Raw genomic sequence first — 15,067 nt, forward strand, 5'->3', positions numbered from 1 at the left:
ACTCATACATAATACATTAAAATAATCTCATCTGCTAATTCAACACAGTCAGTGATGAGTTTTCCACCAGTCGATGCGATGGCTAATCAGCTTCATTAAGATGATGATGACGGTGCCGTCAGGGGTCTGTCTCTGTGAGAGAACTTAGGGCATGGCGGGTTGAGACTATAGCGCACATGCGGTCTCTACTGCCCTCTTCTGTTCAATAATACATTTGCACTCATAATAGCTTTAGTATTGAATGATTGAAACTGAAACCCAACATGTACAAAGGATGGTGATTTTGTTTGTCAATAATAGCCATCAATAACCGGGCATATTTTCTATCATTTCTAATACTAGAACAGTGCCCGGTGGGCAATGATGCGACCTCGTCCGCACCATTCTGATGTCAGAACAGGCCAGCTCCATGCATATATGGAGAGATTTTATCCCATTTTGACCTGAGGACGATTCTACAAAATGTCTTCTAAATCCTGACAGTTTTCTGTGAAACCCATGTTTCTATATGTCAGTTGTTCTCAAACATTTTCATGTCAAGAACCCCCAAAAATATATTTAATTGCCCACCGACCGTATCTAAAAACAGTGTTTTAAGGATATTGGTGTGCTTTCTGTATCTAAAAACAGTGTTTTAAGGATGGTGGTGTGTTTTCTGTATCTAAAAACAGTGTTTTAAGGATATTGGTGTGTTTTCTGTATCTAAAAACAGTGTTTTAAGGATATTGGTGTGCTTTCAGTATCTAAAAACAGTGTTTTAAGGATATTGGTATGCTTTCTGTATCTAAAGACAGTGTTTTAAGGATATTGGTATGCTTTCTGTATCTAAAAACAGTGTTTTAAGGATATTGGTGTGTTTTATGTTTAAGGATTGGTGTGCTTTCTGTATCTAAAAACAGTGTTTTAAGGATATTGGTGTGCTTTCTGTATCTAAAAACAGTGTTTTAAGGATATTGGTGTGCTTTCTGTATCTAAAAACAGTGTTTTAAGGATATTGGTGTGCTTTCTGTATCTAACAACAGTGTTTTAAGGATATTGGTGTGCTTTCTGTATCTATAAACAGTGTTTTAAGGATATTGGTGTGCTTTCTGTATCTAAAGACAGTGTTTTAAGGATATTGGTGTGCTTTCTGTATCTAAAAACAGTGTTTTAAGGATATTGGTGTGCTTTCTTTATCTAAAAACAGTGTTTTAAGGATATTGGTGTGCTTTCTGTATCTAAAAACAGTGTTTTAAGGATATTGGTATGCTTTCTGTATCTAAAGACAGTGTTTAAGGATATTGGTGTGCTTTCTGTATCTAAAAACAGTGTTTTAAGGATATTGGTGTGCTTTCTGTATCTAAAAACAGTGTTTTAAGGATATTGGTGTGTTTTCTGTATCTAAAGACAGTGTTTTAAGGATATTGGTGTGCTTTCTGTATCTAAAAACAGTGTTTTAAGGATATTGGTGTGCTTTCTGTATCTAAAAACAGTGTTTTAAGGATATTGGTGTGCTTTCTGTATCTAAAAACAGTGTTTTAAGGATATTGGTGTGCTTTCTTTATCTAAAAACAGTGTTTTAAGGATATTGGTGTGCTTTCTGTATCTAAAAACAGTGTTTTAAGGATATTGGTGTGCTTTCTGTATCTAAAAACAGTGTTTTAAGGATATTGGTGTGCTTTCTGTATCTAAAAACAGTGTTTTAAGGATATTGGTGTGCTTTCTGTATCTAAAGACAGTGTTTTAAGGATATATTACATCTCAGGAAACAGGGGGAGAGAGCACCGTCTCCCGATGGTCCTCCAGCACCTTGACGTCATGACATGGGACTTGAACCAGCCAACTGTCTGTAGCAGAGGCAACGGGTCAAGCGCTCCACACCATTGAGCCAAGGCACCTTTGGGCATTCAGCTGATGTCTCCTGGTGCTTTTGAGTTTTTATTTTTTATTCAAGCCTTGAAAAGTTCAAATTACTGCAGCATTGAGTTGTAGGAGGAACTCCCGATGGTCCTCCAGCACCTTGATGTCATGACATGGGACTTGAACCGGCCAACTGTCTGTATCAGAGGCAACGGGTCAAGAGCTCCACACCATTGAGCCAAGTCACCTTTGGGCATTCAGCAGATGTCTCCTGGTGCTTTTGAGTTTTTATTTTTTATTCAAGCCTTGAAAAGTTCAAATTACTGCAGCATTGAGCTGTAGGAGGAACAGGCCTTGAACATGGAATGTCTGTACTGAAAGCCTGATGATTAGACGACTGCACCATCAGTCAGACACTCTCAGGCAAAGTCTCCTGGTAATTTTGAAGTTATCTTTTGTTCGTTAGCCTTCAGTTAGTAAAGTTTAAATAACACAGCATAATATTAATCAGATGTTTCTTAGCGCTGTTGAGGTCTTCTTTTGTATGATAGTGTAACAGCGGGGAATCGAACCCTGGTCTCCCACGTGGAAAGCCAACATCTTAACCACTACGACAATTAGAGTTTTGAGGTAGTCAGGCTGAGGCTGTGAGCCACTGCTAGAATAGCAGTAAATGAAGCTCAATAACTAGCATTAAACTTTAGGAAGAGTGGGATTTGAACATGAACTCTCTGTGCTGAATAACCCCTACTGCACCATCACTCAGTAACATCTGCCTCTTTGTACTGTTGAAGCGACCTTTTGTATGTTAGCCTTCAGATAGTGAAAGGAGGGACATCCGCACACTGCCACTTGCTTGTTCAAGGCATTTTATTGAGCAACGTTTCGGTCTTCCAGCCTGAGGAAGGTCGCTAGACCTCAATGGCATTGCAATGACAATGGCAATGGCAATGTCTGCTCAATGGCAGACATTGGCACGTCAAAAATCACTTTCACCTAGAAACTCCATTCACACTTTGTATTATTCAGCTTACTGTGGAGACACATGCTGGAACTTTTTACTTTGAAATGTTTTATAGTTTCTGAGTTATTTAACTTAAACGCCCAATGCATTCTCTATGGCAATAGCACAAACTTTGGCATGCTACTATAGTCCTACATACTTACACCTAGAAACCCCATTCTAGCCTACTTAGGTTCATCTTACGGTCTTACATGTCCACCGTAAGATGAACCTAAGTAGGCTAGAATGGGGTTGTACTAGGTTTACGTATGTAGGACTAGTAGCATGCCAAAGTTTGTGCTATTGCCATAGAGAATGCATTGGGCAAGAGTCTAGTACAGCCTAGTACACCCTATTCTAACTCAATCCAGCCTAGTATAGCCTAATACAGCCACAAATACCCCCCTCTCCAAGTCTATTCTCCCACTAGCCTAGGCTGGACTAGGCTAGACATGGGTGTACATGGCTGTCCTAGACAAGGGTGTTAACCCGGTCGGTGCCACATTTTCCACATACACTCCCTGGATAGTGGATGCCAACGATGAATTCCCCAAATTGCCTGTGATAGCAACACCAGGAGGCTGACTTTGGAAAAACATTTTTTTTATATTACTCCTCCAGATTCTGTCCAACAATCCCTCAAATCGTTACACACTATCTCTATAGTCATGTGTGCAAGACGGATCTGTCCGATATTTCATTGGCCCGTTTTGAAAAAAAAAAAGCCTCAAATCATGAACGCAGCGTGCAATTTACATGAAAGCCTTCACTGACTTTCCTACTAGGCGTAAGAAGAAATGGCACCCTTTTTGCACATTGGCCTATTATAGCGCCTTGGTGGCGACCTGTGGGCACTTTATCTAGTTAAACCCAAACAATGTTTATCTACTCCTGCGTGCGTGCGTGCATGTGGGAAGCAAGTCAATAGTAAATACATCTTTTTTTACATTTTGTGAATGTTTTTGGTTTCTTTTGGCTATAGTGTATAGGCAGTCTGTCTGGAAAATATGCCCATATATGGACATACCTGATGTCAGCGTCCACCAATAAAATTGTTGGCAATGGTTGATGTCAGTCCAGAACTTGATCAGCGCGCGTGTGTGCGTGTGCTGCGTGTGTGTGCGTGCGTGCACATGTGTGTGTGTGTGTGTGAGAGAGTGATGTCAGAGAGGGAGGAAGAAGGTGGATAACCACACAATATTACGTCCCCCCCCAACTCAGTGACATCACTGACTATGTCACTCACTATGTGTATGAATACAGGACATTGTTGGCTGCGTCCTCTGAGATACTCCCACTTGCATCCACTTTTTTGCATCCACAATTTTGGATCCATATTTGTAAATCGCAATTTAATTAATTGGTAAAAACGAGTTGAACGCGTGACTGACTTTCATCTCTTGTTTTCGGCAAGATGGGTTTGCTGACAATTCTTAAGAAAATGAAGTACAAAGAACGAGAGATGAGACTTCTGATGCTGGGTCTTGACAACGCCGGAAAGACGACAATCGTGAAGAAATTCAACGGGGAAGACATCAGCACCATCTCTCCGACTCTTGGTTTCAACATAAAAACGCTGGAGCACAGAGGGTTCAAGCTGAACATATGGGACGTGGGTGGCCAGAAGTCACTCCGCTCCTACTGGCGGAACTACTTTGAGAGCACGGATGGCCTGATCTGGGTGGTGGACAGTGCAGACAGACTCCGGCTGGAGATGTGCAGGCAGGAGCTCGGCACGCTGCTCATGGAGGAGAGGTTAGCGGGGGCTACTCTGCTGGTGTTTGCCAACAAACAGGACCTGCCAGGGGCCCTGTCCAAAGAGGCCATACGAGAGGCGCTAGACCTGGACACAATAAAGAGCCATCACTGGTGTATCATTGGCTGCAGTGCAGTAACGGGACACAGTCTTTTAGCTGGAGTGGACTGGCTACTGGACGACATTGCCGCAAGAGTCTTTACCGCCGACTAGATGGAACGACGGGTCGTAGACGATCGTGTATTCCCAAGGAACCTATACTGTAGGAAGCCCATTCCTATTTACTGTAAGTGAATGAGAAGAAATGCAAGCACACCAAGGCCAATTGGCACGCGCACACACACACACACACACACACACACACACACACACACACACACACACACATTGATTCTTTCAATCAATGTGTAGGAGGGAGACCCGCACACTGCCGCCACCTGCTGGTTCAAGAGAAGAGACTTTTATTTAATGGTCAAAGTGCAACATTTGGGTCTTGCGACCTTTGACCTTCCTCAGGCATAGTTCAGGAAGAGGCTGACATGTCACTAAATACATTTCCATATAGGTGTTACTTGACAACCAATCAGAAGGATTAAAGGTAATGCCCCTAATATGTACCATGTATGTGATCTGACACCACTGCCATATCAAGCACAAGTAGTCATTACGTCATACGCCGGCACGGCGCATACACATCAAACGGCGACATGGACGGAAACTATTACTTGCGTGCTCTGCTTGCGCAAGTAATAATTAAATTAAACCATTAAACGCCTTTGACATTGAAGGGAAAATGTACGTCATATGTAAACGAGCAAATCGGCTAACCACTCACATTGGCTAATAAGGGACCACCTTATGTACCTTATGTAGCAATGTCAAATGTCCGCTAACATAAATTGATGTGTGAAATGAGGGGCGCTCTTGTCATCATACAGGTGTTTTTTTTTAATATTAGTTTTTGGCTTTGTGCCTTTATTGATAGGGTTAGTGAAGGGTTAGTGAAGACAGACAGGAAAGAGGGAGAGAGGAAAATGCAGCAAAGGTCGACATGAACGGCCGGGACTCGAACATGCGGTGCGCTGTCAGGCCAGAGCCATTGCTTGCAGTGCTCGGTGCCGAGTTGAGTATCTTGTTAAGATACTGTTAATATACTGTTGGTGCATTTTGACTACACATATCTCCTGTTAATAGCTCCTTAACCACGCAGGCAAGAGGTGATGTCCAATAAAAAATAAAACATTTGAAGCTCCCAGCAAGATGATTTAGTGTAGAAAATGTGACCAAATAATTGGAATGTATAATATATCATAATATACTCAATACTCAATGTTTTCTTTTGAGCTTGATAACCAAATATCTATTGTCCCTTTTGTTCTGTGGAATACACTGTAGGCCATGCATAAGCCTGCCATTTGGACAATTTGCTTTGTATTACAATGTTTTCTTATAATTGCACAAAGCAAATAACATTCCAAATGCTGCTTCCAACGAGAGACAAACGTAAGCCTTCTAAACTGCTGCCTGGATACCTGTCTGTCACATTTGCAGCCTTAATCCCAGCCGGGATTGCCGGGATTGCTGAGGACATAGATCAACATCGTACTGTTGCCATTCGCGAAGAATGTGCAGCACAATCCCGGCCTGGCTGATGTTCAGAATACTACAGGGTATGACTTTATAGTGAACAGCAAATGTTCACCAGTGAAGTCATCAGATTAGGTGAGTTCTCAGATGACTCAGTACTAAAACACTTAAGCTTCAGTCTATGTGGTGAACTGTGATGCACAAAGAATAAACTGTATATATAGCCTATGTATCCTCAAACTATTCAAAACGCAGGATAAACCTATCTATCATTAAGCAGCATAGATTCAAATTTATTTGGGTAGATTCACAATATTTGAGAAACCACTTCCATGAGGGATAGTTTAAAATGGTAAATGGCGCTTTACATAGATTGTGCATTACATTCACACACACATTCATACACCGATTGCGGCGGAAGCCATGCAAGGTACCAACCAGCACATCGGGAGCAATTTGGGGTTCAAGGACACTTGGACATGTATAGACAGGAGGAGCAGGGATTCGAACCGCCTGGATCATTGGATGACCTGCTCTACCTCTTGAACCACAGTCTTCCAGGTAGGTTCGAACATTGCATGCGAGCACTCTGGAACATGATATCCAAAGTGCTCCTTTGCTCTCCACACTTTCTGTGGACACAGAGCCTAATAGTACAGTTCATCCATACCTCATTATGCTGTATGCTTTTATTTGTTTCCTGCTGTGTTATCTTAAAATGGAAGAGCCTCTCTGCCTCAAAACCAAAATCTCCCCCAACCAAGGAAAGATTCCTTCTATCTTTAAGATGTTTGGATTGAAGTTGCACACACACAACAGTCATGCGGACACACACACACACACACACACACACACACACACACACACACACACACACACACACACACACACACACACACACACACACACACACACACACACACATTTATAATGCATTATAATCTGCGTATGTAAGACTGTATACAGTAATTATAGTCATCAGCACTCATAATGCTTTATAACAATAATCATAAAACAAAGCATTTTATTCTGACTTATAAGGTCTATAGTATGAATGCATAATTATAACTGCATGATTACAAACTATAATAGGCTTGCCTTTAAGTGTTATGATTGCAATATAATGAAATCATAACACTTTTACGCCTTTTATAATTTCCAGTATGAAAGTCAAGTACTGTAATTATTCTTTGGCACTGTGGATCTTTTGGAAATGCAATGCATTATAATTGTATTTCACTATAAGTGATCATTTGTTGTTTTAAGACAATAAATCTATGCAAGAACAAGATACAACATACAATTATTTGATTGGTTAAATGGAGTCTTAAGAAACAAAATATTTAGTTCTGGTATAAGGAACTCAAACTATATTTTTATTTTTATACCATAGCGTAGCCTATATATTTTCAGAACACACGAAGCAGGGAATGTTTAAATGTAACCCCCCCCCCCCGACACCCGCATGCGCACGCACGCACACACACACACACACACACACACACACACACACACACACACACACACACACACACACACACACACACACACACACACACACACAATCAATCAATCAATCAATCAATCCCTGGTAGCGAAGAAGAGGCTAGTTAAATGTAACAAGTTATTTATCACCAAGTCATGAAATCTAACTCATAGCAATCATTTACAGACTTAGCTGACTGAATGATTTATTGACTGCATGGAATAACTGTCTGACCAACTGAATGATAGGCTGGCTATAATAAATGGACTGACAAGTGGCTCACTATAACTTTGACCAAGTAGTATACTGGATATAACTAGTATAGTCTGGCTGACGTGCCAACTGACCTATAACTAATTGACTGAACATGCTGACAGACCGCATGAATGATGGATGGGGTACTGTCTGTGTGATCACAGCCTTGGCTGTGAGACAAATGCAGGCACATTGTCTGCATGCCAAGCGGATGTGTAACAAGCCGTTGTCAGCTAAGACCCTCCTCCGACCCTCCATTGCCTAGATTACTTTCTGTATAGGATAATTCCCTGGCAGCCTTATTGTGGCAAATATAGCAACAGAGATGTCTCAGCTGCTGTATCTTTTAATCCATTCTGAGCGGGAACCCCTTTTGGTGTTTCAAGCAATTATGTTGTACTTTAGCCGTTGAAAGATAGCAGATCCACAAGCTCATACGAGCTTGCAGATCCGATATATATATTTTTAGTTCGTGAAAATGTGCCTGAAATCTTTGAATATATATTCTTTCAGAGTGAAGTCTTTGCTACTGGGAGCTAGGGTCCCTGCATGGAACATCTGAACATATTTTCAGAAGGGGGTCGGCGGCCAATGTCATATATATTTGGAATGCTTGACATGAATATGTTTGAGAACCACTGACATAGAAACATGGGGTTTTTCAGAAAACTGTCAGGATTTAGAAGCCTTTTTTTATTTTTACGTCAGGCCAAAACGGGTTAAACCTGAGCCCCACTTTTCTCATCTACAACATCCCATCTATCTCCTTATCCAGAGACAGGGAACTAAGATGTCCACAAGCCCCCCCCCCCCCTCCTATACCTCACACCCTCATGCAGCCAATGACAGACCTCAGAATATCAAGTATCACTATATCACAAGGCCTTATTCTCTGCGCGGAGCTCCCAGGTACTTCTCGCAGACAGTACGTCTTCCTCCAACAGGGGAGCTTGCATCTTTCTCCTTCTCTGAGGTAAGATGGACAGGTTAGAAGCCACTATATCCTGAATCCTAGATGCTTTGAAAATGCATTGTTCTTGTTGAGCAACTTGTTGAGGACACTTTTAGCCAAAGCATGACGTTAGCATTTAGAACGGTCTATACTATACAGCAATAGGGTGATTCCTCAAATACCCTGTTTCAGGTGTAGTTTGTGTGATATGTGTGTTTTTTTATTTATTATTATTATTATTTTAAGCCAAACCTCTGCTTGTTGTATAGAATAGAATAGAGGGGGAAGTGGAGAGTTGTGACAAAGTTGTCTCTCCCACTTGAAACCTACAGTATGAGAAGATGTGACATGAATCAATTGAATGCTCATTAAAATCAGTTCCCTCACTATAGCAGACACTGGGTGGATGTTTCTGTATGTGTACAATTACCAAACATGTTAAACATAAATGTATGTTCATGCCCAGGAGTGCAGAGAGCAGTATTTGGGAGATGAGCTTTGTGGGCTTGGTTTGCATAATTTCCGAAATAATTATTAGAATAACTTTTTAATTAATAAATGTAATTGTATAATGCTTCAAGATATAAGATTTAATTTGTTACGTCTCATGAAAGTAGCCTACACTCATGTAAACGTAATTGTTTTCAGTACATTCAAGTACCTCTACATTTTCGCAACAGTAACAAATAATAAATGACAAAAACAACAACCTAAAGCAGTGCACTGGTAAAGAAATATCTAAGGTTGTACATTCATCATAGCACTGTGTGTGTGAGAGAGAGTGCGTGTGTGTGTGTGTGTGTGTGTGTGTGTGTGTGTGTGTGTGTGTGTGTGTGTGTGTGTGTGTGTGTGTGTGTGTGTGTGTGTGCCTTTGTTTGTTTGTGCATGTATGTTTACATGTAGTCTTTGTATATAAAGTGCCAGCTGCCTGTGTGTGAGATAAGTTTGCGTAGTATAGATAGGTATGTGGGGGATTGTTTGTGCATAGCTTGTCTCATTACATGTTTGTGCATAGCTGCCTCTATGTTGTTTGTTAAACAATTCCTATCTAGAGTTAATGTTAATCTTTTAACATTATCTTTTTTTATTTTTAACAATGAAAAGATTGTTAGTAACAAGTAACAGGTTGAATTGCATGTGGGCAGGATGGAGATTATTCTTTAGCAGGGCGGTTTGGTGCGGTTCTTTTGATGCTTGGCGGTCTTCTTCATTGCCAAAGGATGTGTAACATTTGCCATTTGTATGTCATTGGAGGGACGCGTTTATCCACGGTGCCTTCTGTTACCTTGAGTCACTGTGTTCGTTTTTAGAACGGGCAGCCCCCCTTCAGGATTTAAACAGCTAACACTGGCCGTTAATGCCACGCTCTGCCCATTTGACCACAAACCTTACCACACGCCTAATGTTTGCTGAAGTGCACCAAACATTTCCAATGATAAATTATGATGGCTTAGCTATAGGGATAGGCTGGTGATATTCTCATAATGAATGTCCGAATGGTTGAGCCTTGAACGGTTTGCTCCCATCATTCTTTCCTATGACCTACTGAGACATGCTTCCACATTCTCTCTCTAACCTTTCATCGGTTTTTCACACATCCCAGATATCCTCATTCGATCCCTCTGTTACTCATTCACTGTCACTCATACATAGCCTACTTGGTATCTACCCCATCCGTATTTAACATTTGATATGGTGCCGATTGTTGAATGTGTTTTCACTGGGGGAATGACCTACAGACAGTAAACCGTACTGTCCATGATATGATGAGTGGTGCCCGGAATGGATGGACCAGTGGGATTAGTGAAGCTATTTGGACAAGGCTCCGAGCTGATGGTCTGAAACATGATCCCATTCTAATCCTCGCGACCTCTGCAGCTGTGCTGGATAGTGAAGTGTGAAAAAGTCATCCAAAGACACTTTATATATAACAAAAAGGATCACAAATGCTATGTACCCTTTGTAGGCTCCAGAGCAGACGAGTAACCTCTGAGCATTGTGTCTCTGAACACTAGCTGAACACTTTCTGCTCCTTTTCACTGGTTACCTGTATATAGTAGTGCTACAGTATAGATACAGTGCTAGCAAACTCAAATTCCACGGTTCCACATGTACTGGATAAAAGTGTCAGCTAAATACATGAAATGTAAATATGTTCATGAAAGGCTTTCACGTTATAGGCCTTGGATTTGTCAGCAAGTCGGCCATACATCCACCCATGACCAACATTTGCATTTTAAAAACGCCAGAGACTTAATGATAACTTGCCTATCCTAACATCACCAACATGTCCAAATTCTGGAGAATGATTGAAGAAAGGTAACTTCTTTCAGTGTAGGCTAAAATGTTTTCGCATACACACTTGGCACAGTTATATAGATTCATGCAAACGGATATTATAATATAATCCCTCACAGAGGACAGTCACCTGTAGTACCACACCCTTGGAGCAGTTCAATGGCATGCTCAAGAGCACTGTGGCAATGTTGATGGTTGGGGTTCATCTGTAGATGTGATACATTGAAACCATGTTAAATTCCTGGCAAGAAGCGACAAGAAAAAACAGCATAAAATTTGGTATTTTTATGTTTCACGCATTGTTGGCCTAAAACTGGACTACACTGATGTTTTTCAGAAACTTGGATCTTTCATTCATGTCCAGTTTGTCCAGTTTGCATACACAGCCAATCACTGCACTCACTGAGCATCATTTAATGACCAACCAACCAACCAAATTATTTGCGTGTGTGGTGGTGGTGGTGGTGGTGGGGGGGGGGGGGGGGGGGATTATTGTATGTAAAAAGAAAAAGGATATTTTTCGTATTTGTTCTATAGAGTTTACATAGGCCTATGTATATGAACATGCATAATTGTTCCTTAACGATTATGTCTGGTTTCAGTATTTATATAATGTTGTACTGTATGTCTGTATTTTATGTTATTAAGGTTGGGGGGGGGGGGGGGGGGGTTGTGAGACATGCTGCCCAAAGCATTTCCAGGGGTCCCCAGTCAAAAAGGTTGATAAGCCCTGAATTAGATGGTGTGTGTGTGTGTGTGTGTGTGTGTGTGTGTGTGTGTGTGTGTGTGTGTGTGTGTGTGTGTGTGTGTGTGTGCGCGCGTGTGTGTGTGCGTGTGTGTGTGTGTGCGTGTGTGTCTGCGTGCGTGCGTCCGTGCGTGCGTGTACGCGCATGGGGGATGTGGGCCTACATGGCACTGCAACACGTTATGGACACATTATGGAAAAGCTGCATCCGTGTAGGTCTGTGATCTATACTGAGTGCATGTTTCATCGGGTGTTTTGTTACAATCTCTACAGCGTATAACAGGAAAGACATGCCACATGTGCAAGTCATGAGTCTGATTAGAAATCAGAGGTTAACTAAAAATGGATAAATGAACGCTGAGTAATTTATTTTTTAGGATTGTACCTTGATCCACCAGTCATTTTGTCAGCCAGGCCACCTCTCTAATGATGAACACACTCGCTGTTGCAATAAAGGGGATGTTGATCCTGAACCTTTTTGGTTGCAGGAAGGGTCTTATAAATGCAGCAACTCATCCATAATGTCTTCTTCTCCGTTAGGTGATAGAAGTCTATTGTTGTCACCATGTCTGACACTGAGGAATTGTAAGTGTTTTTAAATCACTCAATCAAACATATATATATAGCAGTTTTTATACTTTGAAATGTAGTGAAATGTGTCCTTTAAGTTTAGTTAACTTTAACTAAATGGTTAAAGTTTGCCTAATTTTTATCAGGCCTGTGGATTGCCTCAAACAATGCAGGACATTCAAGTATAGGACATTCTGCAAAATGTCTAAAGAATATCCTTTTCCCGTTTTTCAGGGATCAAGTTGAGGGTAAGTGTTAAAAATTATAATGACGATAATGATGAAAGAAATGTTTTGTGTTTAATGTTTATTACAGATGCCTTTTGTGTGTGATGTTTTTCATAAAGTTAATTGATTCTGTTGTAATCTTTAGTCTTTTCTGTCTTCTTAATGCATTACTTCATGTACTAATTTCTTCTCCTCTCCGACTGGCCCCCTCATCCTCATTTCCGTCCTCTGTCCCTGTCGTCTCTTCTCTTCTTCTCTCCTCTCTCCTTCCTTCTCCTCCCTCTCGTCCCATCCTAATGTCCTCCACCATTATTCTTCTCTTCCTCTTTTCGTCCTCCCTTTTGTCCTCGTTAGAGTCAATTTCTGTCCCCTTTTGGAGCCTGAGTCATACTTGGCTGCGTGCCATACCGCGCACACACCGGAAATAGCTGTATAAGCCCTGCAATGCATTGTTTGTGTATCGGCTATTTTCGGAAAGTGACACTGACTGTCGCGCAACTAACTATAAAGCACCCTTAGTAATAGTATATAACTTAATATTATTATTAATACACAATTATTCAGTGGTTCACAACTCTGGTCCCATTGAACCGTAGTGTCTATTATTGGTTGTCTGTAGTCTGAATATTTAACCCGTAAACAATGATGTCGCATAAGTCAGGCTTATTAAAGTGGCATAAAAGGCCAAGGCTTCACCTGTAATGACATGTATCGATCGATTGAATGCTTTATTAGTCAGAAATATAAACAGCGCATACAGTGTCTGTACTGTCAGACATTAAGGGTAAAAGGATATCACAAAAACACCCTGAAATGGCTTGTTTCCATTGTGGTCATATGCATTCAATTAATCAACATAGCATTTTTTTTTTTACAAATTGAAACAGTTGACTTTATAGGAGACGAGAACCATTGACTTTAGAACATCTAAACATAACAGTTCTTATGCATATTTAGCAACAATCCAATAAAGAACTGTATAAATAATTATGTAATAATTATTCTGCTTGTTTTTTCCCCCCCCTTTTCACCTCTTCTTTTTGCCACGTGAAGACGAGGAAGGTAAACCTGACTGAATCAACTTAAAAATGTTCTCCATCCATACAGTACACTAATGAGACCAGCTGTTCCCTCGCCACACTCTTAATCTGACGTGTGTTTGACGATGCCCAGTGTCTGCTTAGCCAGTCGTCTTTATGACTCACCAGACACTGATGTTTACCGTATTCATGATTTGCTATCGATTTTATTATTTTTTGACATACAACTCGTAAAAACCCTTGTTTAATTACTGATTTAACATCAACTGATTCTCCTGGGCAGATGGACAGATAAACATGACGGATGCAGACGGACAGACAGACAGACAGACAGACAGACAGACAGACAGACAGACAGACAGACAGACAGACAGACAGACAGACAGACAGACAGAGACAGACAGACAGACAGACAGAGTTACAACTAGGCTAAACATAGTGTTAATATTACCTTCAGATTTCGGTTTCTGAAGATCTAAGCTTACACTGCTACCTGTCAAACACTTCCACATTAAGGGTGACATCTCTGACTGAGTGACCTTTTTTGTTTTGAATGACAAAATGTGGCCAAAAAAAGAAGGAGACTTTTGTCTGGGCTTTTTCCACATTCTGTGTGGCGTGTGGCGTGTTCTCCCACCATAGGAAATGATTTCATCAACCTATTAATGTCACATTCTGTTTTTAATGCACAACGGCGTTAACTTGATCTCTTTCCCATCAACTGTTCCCAACCCCATCTCTCCATTCCATTCCTGTCCCATCACTGTTCCTTTCTCCAGCAGTGCTGCTATCTCATGCTCATCCACCAAGTCAATCAATCAAGCTTCACTATTTTTCTCTGTGTAAAGCCTAATTTATGCTTCAGCGAAAACAGTTTTTTTTTTCTTTTTTCAAATGAACCAACTCATTTTAATTGACGCACATTTTCAGTTAAAAATGACTTTTTTTTTTTGTCACGTGACTCGTTTTCGCCAAAACATACATTTTTTATAGGCTTACCTCAGCCCCAGTGCCAAGACCAAGCTGTAGAAGGGATTTATACTTGTGTCGCACACCAAATATCACAGATTCTGTACGACGCTGGTGCGGAAAGCAAGTATAATGGCACGTTTGGGCAATAATTCTACTCGCATAATAGGAATCCATATATATTTATTTTTAATCAAGGCACGTTGTTATACAGGACACACACACACACACACACAGCAAAATCTGGAGATTTTATTCCAACCTTATAGAGTTTAAATTATTAGCATTCCGGGATTTGACTGCAGGGCGCAATATGCACCCGCACGCACACACCCCGGCA

At 40.9% G+C, this 15,067-nt stretch overlaps 1 protein-coding gene and 1 long non-coding RNA gene across 2 annotated transcripts; both read left to right on the forward strand.

Annotated features, from left to right (window-relative positions):
- Positions 1 to 4,256: 4,256 nt before the first annotated feature.
- Positions 4,257 to 4,811, forward strand: LOC308316880 (ADP-ribosylation factor-like protein 2; the record flags this gene model as incomplete). The annotated part of the gene is made up of 1 exon (XM_080765666.1): positions 4,257 to 4,811. One exon carries the CDS (start codon positions 4,257 to 4,259, stop codon positions 4,809 to 4,811), a length of 555 nt encoding a protein of 184 aa, XP_080621792.1.
- Positions 4,812 to 8,754: 3,943 nt separating this feature from the next.
- Positions 8,755 to 13,763, forward strand: LOC308315906. Its single transcript, XR_013964094.1, has 3 exons — positions 8,755 to 8,899; positions 12,462 to 12,506; positions 12,726 to 13,763. It is a non-coding gene; the product is annotated as an uncharacterized lncRNA (long non-coding RNA).
- Positions 13,764 to 15,067: the final 1,304 nt, after the last annotated feature.

Source organism: Protomyctophum bolini, assembly GCF_963924005.1.
Source record: "Protomyctophum bolini genome assembly, chromosome: 1".
In the NCBI taxonomy this organism is placed as follows: domain Eukaryota; kingdom Metazoa; phylum Chordata; class Actinopteri; order Myctophiformes; family Myctophidae; genus Protomyctophum; species Protomyctophum bolini.